The 27,431-nt window shown below is 41.0% G+C and overlaps 3 protein-coding genes across 3 annotated transcripts; 1 reads left to right on the top strand and 2 right to left on the bottom strand.

Moving 5' to 3' along the window:
- Positions 1-1,258: 1,258 nt before the first annotated feature.
- On the bottom strand, positions 1,259-3,416 carry LOC131221885 (uncharacterized). Its single transcript, XM_058217179.1, has one exon. The coding sequence runs from the start codon at positions 3,055-3,057 to the stop codon at positions 1,318-1,320; it is 1,740 nt and encodes a 579-aa protein (XP_058073162.1). The 5' UTR covers positions 3,058-3,416; the 3' UTR covers positions 1,259-1,317.
- A 9,398-nt stretch (positions 3,417-12,814) lies between these two features.
- LOC131220674 (uncharacterized) lies at positions 12,815-14,609 on the top strand. The gene is made up of 2 exons (XM_058215455.1): positions 12,815-13,116; positions 14,323-14,609. Exons 1-2 carry the CDS (start codon positions 12,979-12,981, stop codon positions 14,539-14,541), a joined length of 357 nt encoding a protein of 118 aa, XP_058071438.1. The 5' UTR covers positions 12,815-12,978; the 3' UTR covers positions 14,542-14,609.
- Positions 14,610-18,286: 3,677 nt separating this feature from the next.
- On the bottom strand, positions 18,287-24,160 carry LOC131221887 (putative FBD-associated F-box protein At1g61330). The gene is made up of 4 exons (XM_058217180.1): positions 24,024-24,160; positions 20,971-21,920; positions 19,358-19,516; positions 18,287-18,928 (listed from the first exon to the last, which is right to left on the bottom strand). The coding sequence occupies exons 2-4, from the start codon at positions 21,901-21,903 to the stop codon at positions 18,488-18,490; spliced, it is 1,533 nt and encodes a 510-aa protein (XP_058073163.1). The 5' UTR covers positions 21,904-21,920; positions 24,024-24,160; the 3' UTR covers positions 18,287-18,487.
- Between the last annotated feature and the right edge of the window lie 3,271 nt (positions 24,161-27,431).

Below are 27,431 nucleotides of genomic sequence, written 5' to 3' on the forward strand. Positions count from 1 at the left end.
CCTCAAGGATAACTACTCTGAATCCACGAAGCTCTTTGGATTCCTCGTAGAGTTTCCTCGAATCCGCAAGGGAATAAATAGAAATAATTTCTAATAAATTTGAAAATAAATTAATTAATGATAAAAACAAAATTACAATACTGCAAGTAATGAGTTCAAACTTAGGATGGAGTTTTAGACTCAAACTCCCTAAAAACTATAAATAATTAACTTACTATTTATAAACGATCATCATTCCTACTAGACTTCATGGTTTTCGGCAAAAAATAGTAAATATCCAATTTGGCCTAACTACGTTATTCTCCTAATTTTTTAAAGCCTCTTTTCATGTTGGGAATGACCCCTAAAATTCGAAGGATCAAAATTTATGATTGCATTAAAACTTACTATTTATAGTAAAAACAAAAATAAAATGGACTTTTGACTGTCGATCTGATGAAATCTTGCAAATCAGGCATGAGAAACCCAACGTAGTAGGATTGGTTGGCTAAAGTAGCTTCTCCTACATCAAAATCATATAAGATATGTCGAAAAACTTATTCCGATTTGCGAGATACGATTGTTTAAAGGTTCTGACTATCCGGATCATTTCCACCTCCGATCGGGCCTTCTTGGGTCCATCTTTGCCATGAAAATGTCCGCGACCCACTCTGCATTATTTAAGATGATGATTGGACCTATTTCATTTGATTGATTTGGATTGTCCATTTTCAATGCCATTGACCAGATGCTTAGGATAATATGATTTGTGTAATTTTTGCCCCATTGCTCATCCTTAGTTGTATAAAAGAATGGACAGTTCAAATTGATAATTGGGTATCTTACATGTCATTTAAAAGGTTTGGAGATGACATTTATGGAGAGCATTTCTAGACCATGCCGGTGCAAGCTATGTCGATTTAAGCTATGTCGATTTCAAAGAGGTGATTCTGCTGTGGATTGAACCTAGAATCTCTGGTTTTGCTACTCATGTAGTATCTTGAAAAGTTTTTAGATGTCGTATGCGGCGCCAAAGAGTCATTGCTAACATCCTGATGAAGGTGTGATGTTAGCAAAACCCTTTGTATTTCAAACATTCAGTATTTCTGAACAATCTGAAAATTTGTTCTAGTCTTTGATAAGGTCATCCGAGTTTTTGACTCGGTTGAGTTCTGTTCTTAAACTATCCTCTCAATGCTGCAAATTCCATCTTAAATTATGTTTTATGGGCACAATCTGCCAACATAAGACTCTTATACAGAAATTTACAGAATCTAAATACTTGAATATGAAATTCAAATAGAATTGGTATTGGAAAACATTATTTTAGTAAAAGAATTACATCATAGAACTCCAAATTCCATTCAACATCCTCCGAAATCGATTCTCAGACAACTTCCTAATAATTCTCTTTGCGTCTGTAACTTCAGCTTCTGCAAGTTTTTCCAAGTACTTGATGCATCCAGAAGCTATGATTTTTCTCTTTACAATCTCACTGTCTGTCAATGACATTATCAATGAAAGCAAGATTTTATTGTGACCTGATTTTTCTTCTTTCGAATCAAGCAATTCCAGGACACGAACGATGTTTGAATCTTCTTGAATGAATTTCTTCCGGTTCTTCGGAATTGAAATTATACCCAAAAGTGCTTCCGCCGACATTTCTCGAATGGCTAGAGATTTAGCATCGAGCAATTGTACAAGCTCCGGCATGAAACCCATTTTCCCCATCACCTTTTTAGTCTCTACTGATATCCCACAGAACCGAAATGCCGTTTTCAATGCCGATTCTTGGATGGCAACATCACCCTTTCGGATGAAAAACAGAACACGGTTGAGAAATTCAGAACCCATCAATACTTTCACAGAATTAGGAGACAAGAAACAGAGTGCATCTATTGTTCGCAACGCAACTTCTCTTGATTTCGACGAGAGTGAAGACATTGGATCCAATACCCGAATCAAGGACTGAATTCCACCTTCTCTTATGATCATCTGCCGAATGGTTTCATCTCCAGAAGCAATTTCTTGGAGGAATTCAATTGCATGAATCTGAGAAACCTCGTCGTTCGATCTTGAAAGTCCAACAAATGTTGAAATCGCACCTTCTTCAATCATGAATCTTTTAATCTCATCCACACCGGCAAGATTTCTCAAAACCCCACAAGCAGAACTAATCAGCCTATCGTGGCTGTTACTGTTACATATCTTTAACAGAGCAGTTATGCCGCCATGGGCTGAAACCAACCATACATTGTCTGAATTCTCAGTCAGCTTCTGTAATGCAGCTGTAGCTCTTTCTTTACTCACATCACTTCCTATCTCAAGAACCCAAATCAACGGCGCAAAAACACCCGCCTCCACAAGTGCACCTTTGTAATTATCAAAACCCGCGATCATCGAGACAGCGCATGTGGATTCTTCTTGGATTTCCACATCCACAAATTCAAGAAAATTCACCAAAAGCCGAACAATCTCACCTGTTTCGACGATGGTCTTCGTATACTTCTCATCCTCTCCAAGAATTTCATTCAAGGCTATCAACGCCTCTAATTTCATCTTTGAGTTTCCAATCTTTAGCCTTGTCAACAAATTCCCAACGTAGAATTTCATGTCGGCAAGACCCGCTCCAGGGATCGGCCTTGATACGACAATAGCATGAGCTTGTGTTAGGATACCAGAACTGTAAATTCCATTGAGGTCTTTGAGACTGCATTCAAATTTCACCAAGACGCCGTCTAGCTCGCTCTGCATCAGTAGCTTGCCACTGTAGGACAGCTCGGTGCAGCGACGGGCTAGATTACGGCATTCCAACGCGGTGACTAGTATGGATTGAATTACAGCTGGGAGTGGTGTATCTTCCAAGGAGCTGCAACTGTCAGTGGCAGCCATTAGAATGGAATTCAACTTCTCGAGCTTGTTTCGGATCAATTGCCATTTGGTGGAGAAGACTCTGATCGAATGTGAGATACATATCAGCGATGAGATGAGCTCGACCGCTCTCTGGAGGTTGGATTCTCCATTGGGAAATTCCAGCGAATACGACCCATCCGGCGCCACTGCTTCACCTTCTTTCATTGCTTGTTTTTCATAGGTCAGTGGAGAAAGTGAGAGAATGGGTGCTGGGGAGTAATGGGTGTGTCATTTTCCAGCGAGTTGGGTCAGATTCCGACAATGTGTCAATGAGAATTCCGGCGAATTCTAATACTCCGGCGCCAGTGCTTCCCTTTCACTGGGTTTTCATGGGTTAGTGGAGGGAATGAGAGAATGTGGAGGGAGTATTAATAGGTGTGTGATTTTCCGGCGAGTTGGGTCAGATTCCGGCGAGGTGTGAATGGGAATTCCGGCTGGGGGTCAGAATTTGGGATGAATGGGAGTAAATGATTTCCAATCCATGTATGGGTTTCTCTATGTATACGCAGCTATATTCATTTCAAGTTAAATGAATCTGAATTTGCTGGAATTTACAGTATTGACCTTTGGTTGGGTGAGTAACGGTTGTGGGTCAATGAGATGGTAGGAGGGCATTTTGGTCAATGTGGAGTTTGAGGGTAGTTTGGTCAGCAGGATGGAATTTATGAACGGACGGATGATGGTGCGTGAGAGCTACGGTATTTCACGTAGGGACAAGGATTTCAAAGTAGGAAGCCCGTGCACCAAAATACTGTGGGGTCCACCTGTGATGTGTGGGTCACATCCAACCTGTCTATCATTTACACCAGGTCTTGTTAGGACGTGTGCCCAGAAATCACGCCATCAAAAACTCAAGTGGGCCACACCATAGGGGACTCCCACCCCTGAAGGAAACGGATTGGCTACTCCCCCTGCCACCAGCCAAAATGGCTGATGGTAGGTGGTCTGTGGGACCCACAAAAATGTGTGTGTTTCATCCATGCCGTCCATATATTTTTCCAGATCATTTTATGGTATGAGACGAAAAATGAGGTATATCTAAATCTCAAGTGGACCACGTTATAAGAAACAGTGTTGAATGAGCGTAGACCATTAGAAACCTTTTGGGGGCCATAGAAGTTTTGGATCAAGCTGATTTTTGGTTTTTTTCCCTTCATCTGGGTCTTTATGACTTAATCAACATATTAGATGTTAAATAAACAGTACAGTGGGCCATTGGAGAATTTTAATTGTGGATATCCAATCATTATTGTTTTCCCCTAATGTGGTCCACCTTAGATTTATATCCCTATAAGTTTTTGGGAAAAGCCCTAAAAATGATATTTAAAAATGGATGAACGGAATGGATGAAACACATACATCAAGGTGGGGCCACAGAGCACCGACCATCAGCCGCGGCGCTGGTGGCAGGGGGAGTAGCCAATCCGTTTCCCCACTGAAATATTCTTCGTGGGCCCTGTGGTGTTGAAAACTTATCATACGTGATGTAAGTCTAGAATCTGAGCGGTATACGTGATGCAGCACCCCATGAAACGCCCAAGGCATGACTTTTACTTTGATCCAAAACTTTGAGGAAACAATCTCCTTCCTTGATTTGTATTTCTCTTTGCGATGGCCCACTAGAGTTTTATATCAGGCTGAAACTTAGTCATGAAAGATTTCAAGGGGCACCGCATCACATGGACCGTTTAGATTCCATGTCTATGACATGTTTGCAAAGGTGCACACAGGTGCTTTGGAAACACATGATACAGAGTGTAAGATTCGAACCATCCAGGTGCAATCACCACCCATGAAACTCTCAAAGCCCAACTTTTACCTTGGTTCAAAACTCTAGTGGACCATTGGAAAATGAAATAATCCCTTGATTTGCCTTTTTCTTTTGCCATGGCCCTCTAAAGTTTTGGATCAATAAGAGTTGGGCTAGGGATGTTGCATTTGCATTACATGGATGGTTAATGTTTAGAGGAAAATAAATTCCTCACAAAACGTCTTTATTAGTGATGAGTTACATATAAACATATGTTTTACTATTTGTAATGACAATGGCACTAATTTATTACTAAGTAGTTAAATTTTAAATCAAGTAATTAGATTGCTGCAAATAATTAAATCATTAACAACAAATTAATATTTAATTGATAAAAATTTAAAATTTTCAGTGACAAATTAACTTATAGGTAGATAAAATTTATACATCACATTGGCATAGAGAGCCGTGACACCTTCAATGTAATCTGCGTCCGTCGTGGACTACTCTCAGAACGGCCCAACTCCCAATGCAAAAATGGTATATGATTCCAACGGTAGTTGACCACCATTTTTTATTTTTTATTTTTCAAAATAGCCAGGACTACTTAACTTCCTGATACGCACATGTGATGCTGTCCAGACCATCCACATTGTAAGAGACATGAGCATAACTCTAATATAACATTGAAACCTCAACCATCCAATAGGTGGTTGTCAAGCAGGGTCTATCAGTAAATAGAGAAATTTCAAAATCATATTATAACTAGAACTCTTAAAATTCACAACTCTATTTATAGATGACCGTGATGTCTACTAGTGTGCAAGGCTTTTGGCTAAAAATAGTAAGTGTCTTATTTGGTTTCACCAAGCTATTCTCCTAATTATTTTAAGCACTTTTCACGGTGGGCGCAACTCTTAAATCCCAACGGATGAAGAATTATAATCAAACTAAAACTTACTATTTATAGTAAAAACAAAATTAAAATAGGAAAACGATCGTAGATCTGAGGGTATTTCGCAAATCCGGCTTGCACAACCTAGTAGGTTGGGTGGCTAAAGTAACTCGTCCTACTTCAAAATTATATATTTTACATCCGATAACTCATTTTGGATTGCGAAATACACCTGATTTAAGGTCTAATAGTCTGGATTACTTCTATCGTCGACCGAGCTTGTTCTCATCCATCTTAGCCATGAAACTGTCTGCGCTCTACATCAGTAAATTTTTCCTGAAAAAAATGATTTTCTTTTAAATAACATTCATATCATATTTATACGCGAGCCCATAATCTCAATAGTGTTGAAACAGAATATATCTACTACCGAGTCAGGAACTGGACTCAAAGATAGAAAAGACCCTTATTTTCTACCTTTATTGGTAGAGAGATGATCACACGAAGGGACCCTGTGTGCTGTCCCACCTGGCCACCTTATTCGGTTTTGTGAAATAGGTGGGTCAGACCACGAAGAATGTCCACCGTAAAAATTAGGCAGATATAAGTGTTTGGTGGACTCTAGGTTAATACTAATTGATTTTAAGTTAGAGTCATTATTATCTATACTCACACATGCATGTATCTTCTTTTGGACCTTAATCTTGACATGACAGCTTAATGACAGCATTTTCTTAATTTTCTTTTTCTCTAATCATCCACCTACCGTGTTCATACACCTTTTTGTAGCTTTTTTTTTTTTTACTAAATAAATGATTAAAATATAACATTTCTTTTTATACTTTTACCCTTGAAGCTCTCTCAAATTACAAGGTATATCTCTTTAACTAAAATGAGAGAATGCCTTGTGTTTTTAAGCTCCCAATAATTAATCATATATAATAAGTCATATATATTTTTGCCCATAATCTAACTACTAATAATCAAAATACCACTATCCTTAGTAAGAAAGCCTTGAGTGTAAGTGAGAAGCCTTCTTTTTCCGTCTTAGGTCTTCCTCATTCTCCATCCCAGCTGCTCTCCTCTCATATCTTTAGCCATATCCTTAGCTTAGCCATTTTATACATGTGTATGAGTAGGGCTAAGGTTATGGTTGAGATTGAAGAGCTCCAACCCTCTTTCATGGTAAGAGGAAGCATTGAGTTGGTTCTCTGGCTTGAAGAAGTGTTGATCATTCTTTAATTCTAGCCCATATCATTTATCATGGTCCTTAAATGCAATTAATTAAGATCTTTATAGAGTAAGATACCAGAGTTAGTGGTTTCAATTAAATTTCATAGCTCAGGGAACACTAAAGTTGTTCTCCTGCTTGAGGAAATTTTGGAGTTCTTCTTCACTCACATCTATGATTATACATTATTGGTACTTATTAGAGGTGGGCATCGAGCCGAGTCGAGTCAAGGTGGGCCAAGCTCGGCTCAGCTTGTCCATGCTCTACTCGAGTTCGAGCTCGAGCTCGGCCTCGATCTCAACATTGAAGCTTAGCTTGTTTGCCAAAGCTGTCGAGTCGAGTTTGAGTCGAGCTAGTGGTTCGAGTCGAGTAGAGTTTACCTCGAGTCGAGCTCAAGCTTGTTCTTCTAATTCCTTACATGTGGGGCTGTGTTGATGATCCAAACTGTTGATTTAATAATCCTACAATGGATGGAGGATGATTTGAAATGCTTGGCAGATTGGAACCTTCCATCAATGACCTAAAACTTTCATAGTTAGGGAGATATGAAGGGTTCAGATTTAATGAAATCAAAGAGTTGATATCTTCTAATCTTGGTGATTTGCAGGTAATCTCCTGCCCAACGTGTGGCCCATCTGATCAACAGCTTTGATCAGGCAATCAATCCAACATGGACAAAGTCTTGGCATCATCAAACCCAATAATTATTCTAAAAGAAGAAGAAACAGATTTGGGCACTTACCTTGTCGAGATTGGGCACAGCCGCTCTGGTTCGCTCGACGAGATCGGGTGGTAGTGGTGGTCCAGTGGAGTGCTGGCCGTGCGGGCAGCGTGCTGGTCCTAGTGGTGGTGGTGGTCCGATGTATTGCTGGTCGGGCGGGCGGGCGGCGAGCAGTGGCTAGGTGGGGTAGAGAAACAGAAGAAAGGGAAAGGGAGAAAAGGAAAGGGCGTGCGGATAAAGCCAGCTGTAGGGTTTATAATATATATAATATATTTAATATAAATATAATATTATATATATATAATATTTAAATTTTAATACTTATTACTAATCGAGTCGAGTCAGGCTCAAGTTCGAGCTTCGAGTCGAATTGAGTTCAAGTCGAATCGAGTTAAAATGCCCCATGGTCGAACTCGGCTCGAACTCAACTCAAGCTACAAAAAATTAGCTTGACTCGGCCCGAGTCAACCATTCAAGCCGAGTCAATCCGAGCTAACTCGAGCCGAGTCGAGCGAGTTATTTGAGCTAGACCGATTCGCCCTGGTACTTATATCTCTAAGCTCTTAAACGCATTAGACATTGATTAATATTGGTTTTCTTATATTTCTTTACTTTACTACACTAGATTTATTCTTGTTTATACCCCTACTTGTACCTCTATTTCACTTTATTTGTTTTTAAAGCAATAATTTAGAGCTAAAAATGCTCATAATATCCAATCTCATAAATTGGATACTTTACATGTGTATGGGTAAAATAAGGGTGCCTAACGCCTTCCTCTCCCATAATTGAGGCAAAGAATAAGGGTGCCTAACGCCTTCCTCTCCCATAATTGAGGCCATTACTGCAGTCAGCAACATAGACCATATAGGGTTAATAGATCCAAACCATTCATTTCGACCCTTTCATTGTGGTTTTATTATCTCTATCATGAATTCCGATACTTTCGCCTAACCAGGACTCCATCAAACCTTTTTCATCTTTTGTCGCATATGCCGTTGGGTTTATTAGTCTATTCCATGTCCATTCATCCATCACTCATCAATAGTCTAATATGTTCAATCAAATTGACTTTTAAAAAAGATGGACAATCAAAGGGTGCCCACATTATAAATGGTCCAAATCAGCCATCAAGCCTTCTTTTTTATACGAACATTAGCTTCTTATTTTCCTAATAATAGATTGGATGGTTAGAATCATTTGATCAAGGTGATTTACAGGAGAGATGATAAACCAAATGCAGGTGCATGAACAATCCTAAAAAATTTTCAATATGATCAATCAAGACCAACCATTTCTTCACCATTGATAAACAATTAAAGTCAGCAAACCAAATTTCAAGTTTTCATATGGTCTTTTATTTCTGCAGTTAAGCTTGTAGCTGCCAGCGAGATATGATTGGATTGAAGGCTGAAAAGTTTAGGTTTTGCCATGGCTTACAAACCTGACATTTAGGTCCTAGTGTTGCCAACTTCAATTTAGGCCCAGTCCGTGTAAGTGATGAACGGTCCAGATTTCAAAGGCAAGGGCCTTAAATAGAAATATTGTTAAATCTAGGTCGATTCCAAAGTATTTATTTTCCTAGCGTGATCGAGTCCTTCTCATGGGCCTACATAGGAGCTGGATGGGCCCAATTCGGATTGCAGTAGTGCAACAAACGGCTCAGATATTTTGTTATCTTGGACTAAGGTGAATCAAACGGCTCTTGAATCTTGACCGTATAAATTGTATCCGTTCCTTAAAATTAGGATGAAATTGGATGGTTGGATTGGTCGATTCTGAATGGGCCCATCTAAGGATGTTAACCAAACAGAGGATTAGCCAATTCCAGGCAATCCCGGATTCTCCAGTACTGGAAAGTCCTGCCGATTAACGAGCCTTTGGGAAGGAATGATCACGTGCGTTCCGATGATAGAGCTAGTTAGAACCCACTGCTATGTGGGAGTTCCATCCAACCCGTCCATTAGATGTATGTCCCCATGTTAGACCTAGATCCAAAAATCCAGATTTATCCATAACTCAGGTGGAGAACACCAAAGGGATTAATGGGGACGTTAGGAGTTATCAGATGAAATGTGGAGTCCATCGTATTTTTTATATCCATCCAATCCATTCATCAGTTTCGTACTACCATAATGAAGATACATACACGAAATCAAACAATTTTAATAATCAGGTGGGCCACACCCATGAATATACAGGTTTTAGTAGTGATTATACATTGCTCCTGCAGTGTGTTCCATCTGAGTTTTACATCGCGATGATTCTTGGGATTTACATTGAAAATGAGGCGACTCACCAGATGCACGGTTTGGATTCAGGTGGGCCTGACGTATCTTGATCTCATACGTTGGAACGGATGTGATCATTCCCCGACAGTCGTGTGAATCCAACGTCTCAGAGTCTCAGTTCGTGCGACTTCAGTTAATATATTGTCCTACCGATAAAACCAACATCTCTGCAGTGAATGAGATTTTGCCACGTAAGGCATTTCCATGTGGACCTTGAAATTAGTGGTTCGGATTTTCATATCATGTGGATCTAGTTTCGCTTACAATAACGACATGAAAGAACTCCACGTGCCATACACATACATGACACACATGCCTACTTTCCACACGTGTATGGGATCCAGGACGTTCATTTGGTGGGGAATCTAAGCCAGGAATATGATATGGATGGTTTGGATTGAGGCAAGCGTATGCCATGCATAGGACGTCTTCTATGCACGAGCATGACCGGTCATGCACCACCAGTGCCAGAGTATCAATGTATTCTCTCCACCACATAACCCCTGGGAGCATATGAGCATTGGGTGTCTCTTTCGGTCAATCATGGAGCAAGCCACGTGGCTCACATTGCTGGAGGAATCTCAGCCGTTAAATATAGACAGCGTCATGCCTGGTGGGCCACGGTCTGAGAAAGATCAGCAATGGTCGAACCTTCTCCACACTTCTTAGAGTTAGTATACTGCGATAGTTCACCACCGTTTGAGAATGGTGGTGACTCATCCTCGTTTCACGTGGCAGTCACGTTTGGCCATCCAGACCGTTCAACTAGTGGGGCTCACCGTGGATGGAGCATATCTCCATAGTTACACTGATAAAAGTCACTATCATCTTCACAATTGAATCTGGAATATGGATGGCCTTGATGGCAGTACAACCCCGGCACATTTCAGTTCAAGAGTCACCAACATTTTTACAATGGTGGTGAATGTACAAACTAAGAGTGTAGTGGTCACATGCGTTCGAACCGTGCTGATTATACACGTTCGAGCTGTGTGGGGTCCACTCATTATGTGTATGTAGAATCAAACCGTGCATCTGGTGTGCTTCCTCACATGCTCTGTACATCCCAAAAATCATCCATATCAAAGGCTCAGGTGGGACGCACCACAGGTAGGAATGTACAATCATGCTTAAAACCTATATATATTCACCTTTTGTGGCCCACCTAATTTTTGGACTGGCATGAATTTAACTGTCTCTTTATCTTTGTGAGGTGCACCTGATGAATGGATTGGATGATATATACGGAACAATGTAGACCCCACACTCTATCTAGAATTTCTGAGATGGTCCCCTCCCCCATTTTTCTATTCGTTGTGGACCACCTGAGTGATGGATCAGGCCTGAATTTTGGAACTAATCCTAGCATTGGAGGGAACATCTAATGTACGGTCAAGATGGCACTCAACCATTACTATCGGTCCCACACAGCTTAACTTATGGTCGTCGCATGTCATCACTTCTTTCGTAATTTACATGCACTCGGCCTACAGCTAGGCATCAAGCAAGTCACCGTAGTTTGGCTAGTTTGTCAAATCTTTCAAGTGGAGCTCAAGTTCAGACGAGCTTCATCAACTTGAGTCCAGCCTACTCTTAACCTCACGCAACCTAACCCATATTAGACTCAACCCAACAATCGACTCAATATATCCACCTTACCCAACTAACCCAATCCATACTCGACCCAACTCTTAAATCAAATATTCAATTAATAATATATATATACAATATTAGATAGATCTATAAAAATGTCTTATTGTTAGTGCTAAGAGACTGAGCAAGTGGCTGAGTGCAAGCGGTATGGCTAAAACGAGATCATGAGATGTTGAGTTGAGGTCAGAAGAGTGGCCAAGTGAAGAGAAATAGAGAGAGAGGGGACTGTGGAGTTCGGACACGATGTGTTAAGTAAGAAAGGAAAACGATAAGCAAGAAATGATTGAATAGAGGTTTAACTTTTAACTTTAAAAATAATAATAATATTATTATTATTATTATATTATATTATAAATACATGTCATATAATTATATATTCGAATCGAGTCAAGCTGATCTGGAATTCAAGCTTCAAGTTGAGTTGATTTCGAGTCGAAGTCAAAATCCATTATAATTGAGCTCGGCTTATTTTCAAAACAAGTAGAGTCATATGAAGTTTGGCTTAGCTTGAATTATAGTTCGATCCGAGCTAAGTTGAGCTAGATCGAGCCGAGCCGATTGAGCTTATCGAGCTCCACGATATGTTTATGAGTTACCACCATATAAGAAATGGTGAAGCTACTCACAGGTGACCATAATCCCGTGATCTAATACGTCTTGACCAGCAGACTAGACAAAGAACATAGAAAGTGGGCAGTTCCTCATCCACCCAACACCACCCATCACCTACACGTGTCACAATCTTGAGATTCCAACCACAACCACCCAACTAGGTGTCGAAGATAAAATGGGGCCCACTTTGCTTGTCACATTCTTCTGCACCCACATGTCAGTTTGAGGGATACATGGAGTTCTAGTAATCCAAAGATCTGTGGGGCCCATCATGATGCCAGTATAAAATCCACTCCGTCCATCAGTCTTATCAGATCCTGTTATGCTAAGAGTCCAAAAACCAGGCAGTTCCAACACTCAAGTGGGCCAAACCACTGGAAACAGTGGGGATGGAAACACTCACCATCGATACATTCCTGGAGCTTACATTGATGTTTGTATCCCATCCAAGCCGTTGATAAGGTGATTCTCCCCTGGATGAAGGGAAAGAACCAATATAAGCCTGATCCAAAACATTTGTGGGGCCCACGAAGGTTTCAATGGTGATCGTTCAATCCACACGGTTTCTTGTGGTGTGGTCCATTTAATTCTTGGATCTTCTTCATTTTTTAGTCTTTAACCCAAACATGATCTGGTGAAACCGATGGACGGAGTGGATTTCAGACAGACGTCTCAGTGGGCCCCACGGAGCTTTGGGTTGTAGGAAACTAACACTTGCACAGGTGGGCCCCACACAAATCCTGCACCCACCATGGTGACCACAAACTCTAAATCTTGAAACACGTGGCATTCCCACAACCACCGATCCTTCACTCCCACCACCAATATAATCCTTCCCATCTCCAACACAAACGTACTACACTTATCTCAGCGCTTCCATTTCTCACGTGCGAAGCTAGCGTGTGTGTGTGTGTGTGAGCGTGCAACTCCGCCATGTTGGAAGGCAAGGCAGTTATAGGCGAGACCGATATGTTACAGACCATGCAACAAGACGCGCTACGTATCGCCGGCAAAGCACTCGACGCATTCGACGTAACGGATTCTACCGAGATCGCGCGCTACATAAAAAAGGTACGTGTGCCGCACACGTTTCGTGATATCATTGTGGCCGCGTTTGGATGCTCAATCGAATTGAATAGTGATAATTCAATTCATTTTGCCTACTCAAACGATCACAATCGCCCTTTTGTCATAGGCTCAATCTACAACGTCAATGCATGGGGCCCGATATGATGTATGATCACATCCATTCCGTCCATCATGTGTGTCCCCTCATGTTCTCTTTGGCCCCAATCAATCACGTCCATCCAAATTTGAGGTGGGCCACACTATGTAAAATCATGCCTAAAACCTCTAAAATCATAGTGTGATGTGTCCATTCATCCTTGTGTGGGTGAATCTTCTTAATGGATGGATGTCATATAAAACCATGGTGGGCCCCACAAAGATATTAAAATTTAAGTATGCATAATTAAAAATTGTATGCAGCTGATATACATTAGCTCAAATTAAACCAATTAAATTGTGGGGCCCACTTTTGCTAAATCTCAATCCTAAAATCAGATTGGTTGGATTTTTAAATTATAACCGTCCAATTAATACTACCAATTCAAATAAGCTTGATTTTTGGTTCATGATACATCTGAACTGATATTCTTAATTGGACGGTTAAAACTGATTTACTTGCATTCTATGCAATACTTAGTTTAAGATTCGTCATACTCGAGAAAGGGATCCACGTTTTTCTCTTTGGAAAATGGTGGTGACTCTTGAATGGAACATATGGCATAGTTATATGACAATCCAGACCGTCTAAATTGCTCTACCAACTGTGGATGAATCATAGCCAAAGAATTGAACTGAAAAGATAAAATAAAATAATCCATCTGATTTTTCTAATTTTTACAACTCAATATTTTACTTTTAACCTTCCAATTTATAGCCATTAGTTGGATGGTTAGGATTTCTTGATCGGTTTGATTTTTGAAAAAGGCCGATGGATAATGGGACCCACTATTTGGATGGTCTGGACAGATACATCAGTGCCACACGCTTTGAGGATAAATCACTGCCATTTTGATAATGGTGGTAAACTAACAAGTCAAGCCCTTATATATTTAATTGCTTCAATAAACTAAATAAATAATTTTCAAAATATTAATTTATTTTTCCAAAATAAGGAGCTGAGTCAACTCAGTAGAGTATCCAGTTAACTCAGTGAGTTTGAGAATAAAAAAATCGTTTTTATTGATGGGATTTTATTTTAATTTGTAACAGGAATTCGATCGAGTATATGGGACAGGGTGGCAATGCATTGTGGGGACGGATTTCGGTTCGTTCGTTACACATTGCCATGGATGTTTTATCTATTTTTGTATTGGAAGCTTGGCTATCCTTCTCTTTCGAGGAGCTGCCTGGGACCCTGACTCGGATCTGGTGTGTGGCCCAGATGCTGATGCAAGTCCATACTCTTCCATCAAGCCTGTCAAGGCCTGATTTATTTTATTTTATCTTGTAAAGGATAGAAATGTTTATGAAATGGATGGTTCTTGTTTTGCTGTCCATCCATTCCTTGTCTCTGGAAGAAATGATCACAGACTTTTGAACTGGGCCAGAGGTGGGCCCACCATGATGATTACAAGTGGCCTTGTGAATCGTCACCGTTAAAAAATGAACGATGGGGACGATTCAAGGGGTAGTGATGTAGTGGGCTAAGTGTATGAGAACCTGGCAGCCAGGCCCACTTTGGACTGGGTTGTCGACTGGGGTTGGGCTCGAGTCATCTTAGCTTCACCTGGCCCACCTTACCACATTTATGTTTGTTAGATCCATGGTTTGATCATTGAACCGGGGTACCGGTATCTCCCATGATTGATAGGTCTGCATCCGCCAAAAACAGTCAAATAGAGGGATGATAAGGGTTGATATGTGTTGGGGGACCGTGGAAGCACATAAAGATGAATCAAATAAAGTATTCCAATCGCACAACGAAGTCCAATTTCAAACAAACCAAATTTAATGTGGAAAAAACTACGGTACTAAGCGACAATAATGCACTATGAAAGTTAAAAATTACAAGAGATAAGAATTACCCGATTCGAACAAAGCCTTAAATCTCCCTTATAAGCCCTTAAAACCATTTGAAACGAGTTACAAAGTCTTAAGATATACCATATTCCCGATTATACTCATATATATAGTCTCTATGAGAATCATAATCAAAATAGAAAACAAATCCCACACTTGCGCAACTCTGCGTTGCGTAACTCTGTGCACACGTTTAATGACACCTTCGATAGCATCAACAGACTTTCGATGGCATCGAATATCTTCGATGTCATCGAAGCAAACACCAGAACGTTCCAACGATAAAACATGTATTTTCTGAATTTTCCGATGACATTGAGCAGACTTTGATGACATTGAAGTCTGTTCGATGGCATCGAGCTGTCATCAATAAACCTGTTGATTTAAAGATTTAAAACATCAATTAACAATATGATCCCTTATTGGTGGTGACAGATTTAGTACCCCAAAACCGATTTGCAAACGTAATTCCATCCTACGGAGATGCAATTTCAAAGTCCATCTCACTGTTGTGCATGCGCAACCCACTTGATCAACGGATGGATTAAGAACATTCATGTGAGAAATAGGTATTTGATTAATTATGGGAATGGCTAGTCTACGCTCAAGCCTTACCAATTTTCTGGCTGGGGCTTAGGCCTGCCGTGTTTGGCCCATGTTGGCCCGAGCCCAAGCTCTGTCTATTACAAACCCTAAGGGAACATTCCAATACACATAATTTCATTTGGATTATTTGGGGAGCATGTGGCCTATGTAGACCATCACTTGGATCCATTTTACTCTCAATAGGCTGTCTTGTGAAAATTATCCTAATCGGATGGACAAGATCATTCTAAATGGATGGTCAAGATCATTCTAAATTCAAGGTGTAGTCACGGACTTTCAGGACATCCGATATCGTACAGTGGGGAAAAAAAAAGAGACTAGATTAGACCTGATGAATGGTTTGGATGGGTGATGCAAATGGCATCAAGTCCAAATTCCAAATAGGGCTGTACACTAACCGAGTTAGCTTGGTTAGATCGCTCAACCCGACTCGAAAAAGCTTGATTCGACTCGGTCGAGCTGATTTTTTTAGCTTGAAAATTTTTTGAACTGAGTTCGAGCATGCTAGAGCTCGACTCAACTCGAATCGAACCCAGCTCGAATCGAACTCGGATTGAATCAGTTCAGTGACTCGGTTACTTTGATATTAATGTTGCTCACCAAGTGTTTAATGAAATGACTCAATGAAGTCTATATTGGCAGCAAAGAAGATATGTCCATGAAACAAATATCTTTTCTTCTTGATTTTGATGTTGTCCATAAGGGGTTTGATGAAATACCTGTAAAAACTGCTGCTGCTACTGTTTTACATATATTGAGAATTTGAAGATGCAGTTCATGTGTTTGTAAAATTGCTGCACAGACAAGCTCAGCTCGATCTTGGCTAGATCTGGCCCGAGCTGCTCACCGAATCAAGCCAAGCTGAGTTTGAGCTGGGGTCAGCCAGTGGCCTAGCCGAGTCGAGCTGTGCCAAGCTCACAGCTCGACCCGGTTCGACTGGTGTACACCTGTCCAAATGAGATAAATTAAGGGCCTGTTAAGGGTCTGGATAGTAATCCATCCACGATTTGGACGGTCAGGAATTTCGTACATGGAAAGTATTGGCCGTATGCAAGGATCGTGACTTGCATGGAAGAAACGACCTTTATTTCTATGAGATCCACACCGTCCATCAGCGATCCCTTCCAAAGAATAGGTGGGCCTTCAACAATCGCACCTACGTCGGGTTGGAAAGACAGAGATTGCAACCTCTACAAGCCCAGTTGTAGGCTCTATAGGGCCACTTTATTGCGCCTGTGACATCCACACCGTTCATCAGGTGTGCCACTCAATGTTACCGGAGACTGCGTCCTGCTCACTGAGGGGCCCAACGTGATGTATGGGTTTCATCCACGCTGTCCATCCATTTTCCCAGACAAGCTAAAAAATGAGGCAGATCCAGGGCTCAAGTGGACCCCACCATAGGAAGGGGCTAGAGGTGGGCATCCGGTCAAGTCGGACCAGATTGGGTCCAACTCGACTCGATCCGATTTTTTAAGAACCTAACCCGTACTGACCCAAAATCAATCGGATCCGGGACCGAGTCCAGCAGGGATGACTTGATCCGATCCGAATCCTTGTTGGCCTGACCCAAACCGAGTCCGACTCAGCCTGGGAAACCGAATCGAGTCCGATTGAGTTGAGTCTAGGGAGATCGGGAGAGAAAGGAGGAGAGAAGGAATGAGATGAGGGCAATCGGGAGAGAAAGGGAAAGAGGCGGAGAGATTGGTGGGTGCGGCACCTCCTTCGGGTAGACAAAGAGGGATTAAGGTTCGTTCGGATTTCGGATCGGATCGGTCCGAATTGACCACGATCCGAACTCGATCCAATGTACGATCAGATCTGAGTGGTCCTACTCAATCCGCACTGATCCAGGCCTTCGGTTCGGTTCAGATCGGGTCGGATTCCGCCCAGCTCTAGAAGGGGCCGAGAAAATGATGCCCACCATTGAAACCTTTCTAAGGCCTACCCTGTCTCACAGACCTGGATGAAGGGAAAAGGCAAATATCAGCATGATAAAAAACTCCGCAGCTCTAGTGGGGTCCACTTGAGCCTTTGACCTGCCGGCTCATGCTCCGTAATGATCTGAAAAAGAGAGAGAGGCCTCATTTTTGGGCTCATGCTACGTAATGATCTGAAAGAGAGAGAGAGAGAGAGAGAGAGAGAGAGAGAGAGAGAGAGAGGAAAACTAGCAAAAAGAATCGAGCATACTTTTGTACTCTGGTAGTGTGTGATGGTTGATATGCATGCACTAATTAGAAATTGCAGTGCAGCACATATTAACTTAAAAATAAACTGTCCAAGTCATGGTCCAATTTACATGGGTGGATAGAAGACTAAATTGATTTGATTTCCTAACTTGCTGATTGGTGGACAGGACAGCCGAAATGAAGAATAATCAAGTCCTAATTCAACAAACAAACGCCGATTAATCCAAGTTACAGGTCCTTCAATGAATCTGCCTTTTGGATGATAGCCTATCTACAGTGTGTCCCACGTGGGCACTTTCCCAGCACCTGCTTATCAAGCATCACGCTCTGCCAGAGTATCAAATTCCAAAAAGAGTCCATTGACTATAAAACTGAAACATCGCATTGTATGCCTGATACATCAGTTTTAACTGTAGAGTATCTGTTCTTTTTTTAAGATGAGTACCATCCCAAAATGCCTGATACATCAGTTGTAAGTGCAAAATGCCCCCAAAATACCAAAAAATGCCACCAGACCACAGAAAGTTGTATGAACAAAACATGGTTTTTCATGGATTTTCTTACCTTGATTTGTTTAAATGGTTGAATCGATAGTCTTCAGTGTACGTTGGGTTCTCGCTGTCGCAATCTTCTGAGTACCTCACAACTTGTATCTTGGGCCCCGATGAATTTCGGTAGTGCAGTGATAACACCCGTCCGATATACATCAAAGGCTTACCAGCAGGCACTGGTCTGAGCTCCAGATCCCACAGCACGTTATCAATGATCATATCGTCTTCATAGTCCCAGCAGGCCACAAGGATCAATGACCTCAATGCAACTGCATTCGCCATGAGATATTTCACCAGCTTCATTAAGATTGTCTGGCCCACAAATCCTGTTATCTTGACGGTTTTGAGGTGATACAGCCTGCAGTTGAACAACTTAAAAGAGTACCGGTACCAATCCCTAGGCAAGCGGATTTCATCTGTGTATTCAGACCCTACATTGTGAGCACCTACCTGTGAAATTCACCCAGAATCAAGAAAAAAGCAAACAGTAAAATACATTATATTAATAAATGAGAAATGTTGCTATTACGCAGGCATTTCATGGGGTCTGATGATGCATAGGTACTAGGGTTTGGACAGTTGATTTGGTGGGCCATCATGTGAATCAACCATAGTTCAACAATTCCCCAACTCCATGTAAATTAGTCAGCTACAGATGAACAGTCACCACAAAGACAACCAAAAAATGAGTAACTGTTCAATCTTCACAATTTCTGCAGTATGACCCACAAGATCAAAAACCCTGATTGCCACATGCGTGTTTTACTATATGGCAGGGACCAAATTTCATGAAGCTTGGATGAAGCACTAGTCGTAATAGAATTTTTTTTTTCTTTTTTCAAATGAAAATGCTTAATACAATTTCAAGAAGGGATTAACCTCTATGAAAAGCTTCTCTAAATAAGGACAGACACCGAGAAAGCAAGTGAGAGTCGCAAGATCCAAATCGCTCATCACATCCAGAGGCACATGTAGTTCCTTCAGATTATAAAATCGAGTAGCGAACGGCAGCGAGAATAGGCTTACTGTCCACAGTGCCTTAAGAAAGAGCAATAGTGTTAACCCAACAGAATAATATTTTTTTTGTTTTCCTATTTCAATTTCCAATCAGAAACAGCCAATAAAATAAATAAATAAATAAATAAAACAAAAACAAAAAATAAAATTGATATAAGAATGCCTCCGTATACAGACTCCACAATAAGTTGTGAACATCTATAGGAGAAAAGCTTTGATACTCTGGCTGAGTGTGATGGATGATATGCAGGCACCTAGATATTACTTAGAAATCGTATATGTGGCAAACAAGAAAGTCAAATTAAACTGTCCAAGTTATGTTTGTAAGTTAAGATGTATCATGAACCAAAAAACACCACTCATTTCATTACCTGAGTATTGAATTAGTGGACATTTATTGGATGGTTAAGAATGAAAAATATCCCAGTTATATTTCAACAAACAAGTGTCCATGACGCAGAGGATAGCAACATTCCTCTTTTCTTCTGGTGCAGACGAATTTGAATTACCATTCAGAACAAGGGGACAAAAAAAAAAAAACAGGAGGAGATGATGAACAGACCTGCCTGATTTTCAGTCGGGTTGTTACTTAGTGGCTCCACCAGATGAACAGGCACACAGACACACACAAACACCAGCTTGACCATAAATGGCTTCCCATGTGATCAAAGGGGCCATCCAGCTCAAGTGGGTCCCATTGTGATGTGTTTCCCAAATTGAATCTGACCACCAGGTGCATGACCCAATTTTAGGCCTAGGGTTCAAAAACCAGCCCCATCTGTGATTCAGGTGTACCGGATTTATCTTCAACACTTGCACGATATTTATGAAGGGAAATTATGAATGACTACCCAAACCTAATCAAGTACCTCAGATACCGGTCAACAATTTGTGTGTGTGTGTGTGATTAATAACATATTAATGTCTCTCTCCAACAAATAAATATATTAACTCCAAAAAAAAATCAGGCTGATCCAATCGCCATGTAGGCTACACCATAGGAAACAATAAACCACCCAAAACCTTGCAAATTTACGCAAGGGCACACCTGATGATTTGGCCTGATTTTTTAAGTCCTATTTTCAGTGTATGGCGAACCCCCCAGAAAGATTGGCTGCTATGCACACAGGAAGGTGGGCCCCACACCCAGCTAGTTACACGATTTTTTGTTCCTTTTTCTTTTTGCTTTTTCTTTTTCTTTTTTTTTTTAACACATGCACACACACACACCCACACACTCACGCGTGGTGGGATTTCACCACCTATGGATACTCGAACCCTTGACCGGGTGTTGAAACTCCCGAGAGTCTACCAGCTGAGCAAGAGTAAGGATCCGATTTTTTGTTCCTTGAATGTGGTACATGGATCCAAATTCAACAGGACCCTACACTGACCCAACAGCAAGTGGGGATACAGGTACACCGGCACCCAACCCGAACCCAGTCTACTGACAGTGCTATGGAAAATGCACATACCTCGATGAGCGAGGCACTGACAGAGAGAATCTCGACATGTGAAAAACAAGACATAAGCACTTTTGGATCAAAAGGAGCATCTTCACTTTCATCATCCAGCTGCCCGCCTGCCATGTAAAGCAATGCATCTTGCAGCCCAGAAATGTTCTTAAAAAAGAAATCAATTGCCTGCCCAGAGAACTGCAGGGTCTGAAGATTAGGAGCATTGATCTCAAAGCTATTCAGATTTTCATTGTCAACGACTGCCAAGGTCTTGAAGTGTGGGCCAGGAGAAGTGACCTTGAGCTGCACCAGTTGATTACACTTGATCAGAGACAAGCTCTCGAGGAGGGAGCGCTCCAAAAGCAAGATCTCCACCATGTCGTCTGTGATGTCCACCTCTCTCAGATAAAGGTTCTTGAGGGAGTGCAAGGCTCGGAAACCCAAAGGGAGTTTCAAATTGCAATACTTCAACTTCATGACTGATATCGATTCGCATTCCATGATAAAACTAGGCAGATCAAACCGTGTCGCAGGCTCCATCTTGAAGTCGAGATCAACCTCCTTGACGCCTTTCGCTTTTGCAACTTTAAGCCACTCCATGATCTGAGAATGATACCCTTCAACTGGAGGGAAGTAGAGGCAGAACCTCTGTATCTTACGACCTTTGTATCCCCGCAGAAACCGGTCTACAATTCCAGCAAATTCATCTCTTTTTGGGGGGGCTCGGATGTCATCCTTGGAGTACTTGCTTGGGATGGAAGCCCATATTGTATCATCAAAATCTAGTTTTGGAATTAAAGTCCAATGGTCCCTCCATTTGCTAGAAAGTATGCTTGTTCGTACGGCAGTCTTGAATGTCAACTTGGACAAGATATATTGCAGAATAGCATCTGGTAAGTCACTGATCCAATCCACTGATTCCTCTACCGTATTCTTCATTTCTTTCTCCATTGGCTAAGATTCACAATCTGCAGAACCCACTAGTGTAAATTTCTCTAATAGTTTCTCAGATTGATCAAAATGATACATTCTTCAATAACATTCTCAGATTGATGATGATGAATGATGAATGAATGAAATTATACTCGCAGGGACAAGACAGAGCTCTCTCTCTCTCCAATACAAAACATAAGAGCCCCACTTGATGATTTTGAAATGAGAACAGATCGACCTTTGTACAAAATGCATTTAATGCAATTCCCAAATCTATCATCAGATTCATAGTGTATGGTTGAAATTCGAACATGCACGCAAGAGTTAATTTGGTCCAAAAGAAGTGTAAAAGGTAAAGCTGACTGCAAGTATCATTATCCTCAGACATGAGAGAAACAAAAATGCTTATGTTTTTACGGTTATGAAGGGCATTACTTTCGCTGCCGTAGATGTGTGAGTGTGTGTGTGTGGGGGGGAAGAAGGCCTAGACTTCTATTATATTTCACCACCATTGAAAGTGGCGGTGACTCTCCAGCTGTAGTCATGCCATAGTTTGACAGCAATCCAGACCATTCAAATTGCTCAACCAATTGTCGATGGAGCATAACCAAAAACTCCAAAGAGAAGATGATAACATCCATCTGATTTTGCCCCTTGGAATTTGTACCACTTACTATTTTACTTTTAAAAACTCATATGATAGCCATTAATTGGATGGTCAGGATTGGTCGATCAATGTGACTTTAGAGACATACGCCATCCACAATGTACACCTGATTTATCAAATGGCAGTCATCTATCACAGGAGTATAGCCCGCAAAGAAATGATCCTATTTGTAATCCCAAACCATACTTCAGTTCAAGGCATTTCCACCACGACCTGATCATTGATTTAGTTTGATTGGACGGCTAGAAATAACAATCGGCCCATAATTCCATCTGGATTGTTCACTCTAAACCATTACCATGACCCACATTAATCACAAATGACAGACTGAAATGGAAACTGAAACAAAGCAAGAATTCAGAAAGCTATGTAAATTCATGGGATTTTCATGGAAAAACTTCTCAATGATTCTCATTTTACCAAACAATGCATAGACTAATGCAAATACCAATAGTTCTTTACAGGTTGAAATGACCAAAATGCCCTCATCTATTTTTTCCCTAAAAAGTGAGTTGAGCATTGTGGGGACCACATGGTTGTGTGTGTACGGCATCCAACCCATCCAATAGGGGCATCCCAACAAGATGATCAGGCCAACCAAAGATTAGGTCGATATGATTACAAGGTAGGCCACACATGAATTTGGAAATTTTTGAGTGGTGTATATTGTTTTTTTATGGTGTGGCCCACCTGAGGATTGGAACAGTCTTATTTTTGGTTAGTCTGGTCATCATGTTAGGGTGTTGGATGAATGCAAATTGCCTATGACCCCAACACAGCTAGTCGAAAGCTAGGTAGGGCCCGCTGTGATGTTTGTGAGAAATCCACCCCGTCCATCCGTTTTGCCAGCTCATGTTAAGACATGAAACAAAGAATGAGCCGGATCCAAAACTCAAGTGGGCCACACGACAGGAAACAATGGGGATTGAACGCCTACAGTTGAAACATTTGTGAGGCCATAGAAGTTATGTATCAAGCTAATATTTTTGTGTTTTCAGTTCATCACAGTGGGAATGACCTTATGAACGATTTGGATGGCGTATAAACATCAAGGTGGACCTCAAGAAGGTTTCAACGTTAGGGATTTCCCTTCCCCACTTTTCCTGTCGTGTGGCCCACTTGAGTTCTCGATACACCTCAGTTTTTGGCTTATGGTCTAAAATGAGGTGACAAAACGAATGGGCGGGGTGGATTTCTCACAAACAATTACCGTGGGCCCCACCTATAACTTCCTGCAGTCTGGGGTTTTGATCATTTCAACCCCCAAAAGAGTAATGGACTTTCTGCTGTAAAATCAGAATGTTTTGAGGAATTCTTCTGTAAAAACCCCTAAAACCTCATTCCAGAAATGTTACTAAAATAGAGAGAAAAGAAAAAAAAAAATCGAAATGGAATGGATTTTGTATTGAATGAAAAATGCTATCTCTATCAGAGAAGGAATCCAAATACAAAGGGGTTTTGACAATTAAACCTGTTTTCCAGCTCTCTTTCTCCTTTTTTCTCCTTCATCTTCTGCAAACGGAGAGAGATTTGGGGTTTTTTGAAGTGTGGGAGTTATTTAATGCTCTGGCGTAGTATGACACTTGATACGCAGGCACTCCGAAATCGTATACTTAGCATGAATTAGCTCGATTCAAATCGACTAAATTATGGATACCACTATAGGTAAGACACAGTCCCAAAATAACATTGCATGAACATTCCTAACAAGTAATTCTTGGACACTTGTTTGCCGAAAAAGGACCATAGGACATTTTCATTTTCAACCGTTCAATAAATAACCAGGTAGTTAGATGATCGAATAGGAATAATATTTTTATTTATGATAGATCCAATCTGGGATCATAATTTGGACGATTTATTTTGAATTACTTGTATGCTATATATGCAATTTCTAAGTGCCTGCGTATCATTCATCACTCTCTGTCGGAGTATTGAAGTTTTTATCCCTGGAGTGAGAGGGCAGAGAGTGGCGGGAGAAAGAGAAAATTACCACCATAAACGCTATCTTTTATCCAGAATCTTTTACGAAGAGTCCAAAACTTACCTTCCCAAATTAGACCTTGTACGTCCGGACAGAGGATTTCAGGACGAAAATCTCTGTTTTCCACCTTCATTGCCCGTACGGACAGGGGTATTTTCGTCCTCAAAGGCTCTGTCCGTACGTACAAGGTCTTGGAAAGATAAGTTTTGCACCGTTCATAAAATACGTTGGATAAAAGGTAGCATTTACGGTGATAATTTTCTCCGGGAGAGATGACAACATAGAGCAGCGGCTGGATGTGAAGTATCGGATCCGTCCATTTCTTTTTACGGAAAATTTTCTCATGTATATTATCTGATCCATGAAAATTGGGCCACACGCACTCCATGTTAGCAACCGGGATCGATATCATGACCTCACGCGTTGAAATCCGTCCACTTCTTTTAATGGAAACATTTCGCATGTATATTATCTGCTCCATGAAAATTGGGCCACGCCATGAGATTAAGCTATATTGAAAGTCAAGATCGCTCAATCGTTCATTTGTCCAAAACAGTATAATGAGATGTACCAGTGGCTGTATACGGATTTTTTTCATCGTGTCTCCATAGATGGATATATTGAACTGATTTTAGTACCAATTGATTAAAATGGCATGGGCCAACGTTTTTAATGGATCAGATATTCTATATTTATGAAATGCGAAAAGATTATAACGGCCGTACTTGAATATCACATACAGCTGCTGCATATAATCATTCTCGACCGACACACGGCGAAAACTTTGATGCTCCCGCGGAAGCGGATTGGCTAGTGTACCTCACACCACACCACCTATAGGGGTGGCTGCTGTAGGTACCTGTCGGGAAGACCAGCACTGACGTCCTCGAGCTACGAGTTGTACGAACGGTTCAAAGAGATCAAAGTCACGTGGCTCTACAGTTACGTATTTATTATATCTACACCATTTATTTATTTTTAGGATCTATTCTTAGCACAAAAAATAACCATGTCCAAAGATCACATTGACCACACCACATATAGGAGCGGAGATAATGATTTTCACCGTTAAAAAATCTTTAGAGCTCATTAAAACATTTATTTTCCATCCAATCTTCGTAATGTTACATAGACGTGGCAGAAGATGATTTTTTTTTCCATATTTTTACAAAACTTCGGTGACCCAGAAAGGGTTTCAATGGTAAGCGTTCAATCCTCCACTGCTTTTTTCACTATGGTCCCAGTGACAATTAGATCTGTCTTATTTTTCGTCCCAAGCCTTAAGGGCGTGTTTGGACCGGCAACTTAAGATGGAGTTGAGTGGGGTAGGTGGGATTGGGTTGTCGAATCACATCCCGTCTGTATGCGGGTCTGTTTGGACGGTGAGGGATTGAAGACGGCGTGCAGATTTAGCTGGTTTGGTCGTCTTTCTGTAGGATTGCGAAATCCCACACTGGAGAAATCGATGGATTAGGATCCCTTCATAGGGTTTGCATGTGGTGGGAGAGATGCTAGATGAAGGGTTTTTTTTTTTTTTTGGCGCGAAGAAAACGGCAAGGATGATGACAACGGCCACAACAAAGATCCAAATATTTCCATGATCGGACTTGGGATTTGAGAAGCTGAGCCTATGGGAGGAGATGGTACGAATCTCGGGTTTTGATGAATCCATGGATGGTAGATGATCTATTTCCGGAGAACAGGCATTCAATCGTTGTATTAAAGAGGCAGATTTCGAGAGAATTATTTACTGTTTGACAAAGATCGAGAAAGGGAGGAAGGGAGGAAGGGAGAGGAGAGGCGATCAGAGAAGGAGAGGGTTTTTTTTAATAAAAAAATTTTAATTTTCTTTTTCCCTTTTCAAGTTTTCTCCCTCTCGCTCCGTCCTCTCACCATTTCTGATCGGATGGTGCAGAAATTTATCCTTTTCATCATATTTGAGAGCTTATTTTATGTTATTTGAGCAAAAACGAGGTGAATCCAAAACTCAAGTGGGCCACACGAGAGGAAACAACGAGGATTCACTGAGAACCGTTGAAAAATTCCTGTAACCATAAAAGCTCTGTGTCAAGCTAATTTTTTCATATTTTAATTTCACCAGTGGTAATGACCCTATAGAATTTGCCCACCTTTAGTATGCAATCTCATGCCCTGTCCAAACACAATCACTCCATGCATTCCCATGAGCTGTCTGCCCATCCAAACACGCCGCTAGCTGGCCGCTGGATATAACAATCCAGTGGGATTGCATGTAATCCACTGATGCCATTTTGAAAGCTGTGCAATCCACCCTAATACAACCTAATCCCATCTAGGTTGCCCGCATATCTATTCAACACAGCCACGGAACCTGCTGATGTCAATACAGCTGTATAGTTGGTGTGAGGTACAGCAGCTACTCGTTTCCTGCTTCCGCAGAGTGTGATGGACTGATGGTTGATACAGCTATATCGCGGTTTGGCTCGTTACCCGACGCCAGCCAGCTAGCCGGTGTGAAAGCTCCATGGTCCCTACCATGATATATGTATTTTATGCCGGCTATTTATTTGGTTCATTTGAAGTCAGGAGCCCGGATAAGAGGCAGACGTGTTTTGTTAATTAAGTAAATTACATTCTGCATTTGATAGCCTTGGATTTGTAGGTAAATAAATTCGGAAGCATTTCAAACCTTTCCTTTTCCGTGTGTTTTGAAATTGCAGCAAAATAAGGAGAATTGGGTGCAGTACAAATGAAATACTTTTTTAAAAAAAAACTTTTTAAAGGAGTCACACAGATAGTGAAGATGTTTCTATGCTACTGAACCATTAGACACATGGCATAGTGGTGATACTCCAATACAATTCAATTATCAGTTGTAATGCAAAAATCACATGAAAAGAATGATTTAAACCATCC

The sequence above is a fragment of the Magnolia sinica genome, chromosome 12 (genome assembly GCF_029962835.1).
Source record: "Magnolia sinica isolate HGM2019 chromosome 12, MsV1, whole genome shotgun sequence".
Lineage (NCBI taxonomy): Eukaryota > Viridiplantae > Streptophyta > Magnoliopsida > Magnoliales > Magnoliaceae > Magnolia > Magnolia sinica.

Excerpts from the sequence above, each read along its gene's own strand:
- LOC131221885 (XM_058217179.1), bottom strand. The coding sequence starts at position 3,057 with ATGAAAGAAGGTGAAGCAGTGGCGCCGGATGGGTCGTATTCGCTGGAA.
- LOC131220674 (XM_058215455.1), top strand. The coding sequence starts at position 12,979 with ATGTTGGAAGGCAAGGCAGTTATAGGCGAGACCGATATGTTACAGACC. Across the intron at positions 13,117-14,322 it reads TCGCGCGCTACATAAAAAAG|GAATTCGATCGAGTATATGG; the intron begins GTACGTGTGCCG and ends AATTTGTAACAG.
- LOC131221887 (XM_058217180.1), bottom strand. The coding sequence starts at position 21,903 with ATGGAGAAAGAAATGAAGAATACGGTAGAGGAATCAGTGGATTGGATC. Across the intron at positions 19,517-20,970 it reads TCAGTGCCTCGCTCATCGAG|GCACTGTGGACAGTAAGCCT; the intron begins GTATGTGCATTT and ends CTCTTTCTTAAG. Across the intron at positions 18,929-19,357 it reads TAGAGAAGCTTTTCATAGAG|GTAGGTGCTCACAATGTAGG; the intron begins GTTAATCCCTTC and ends TGAATTTCACAG.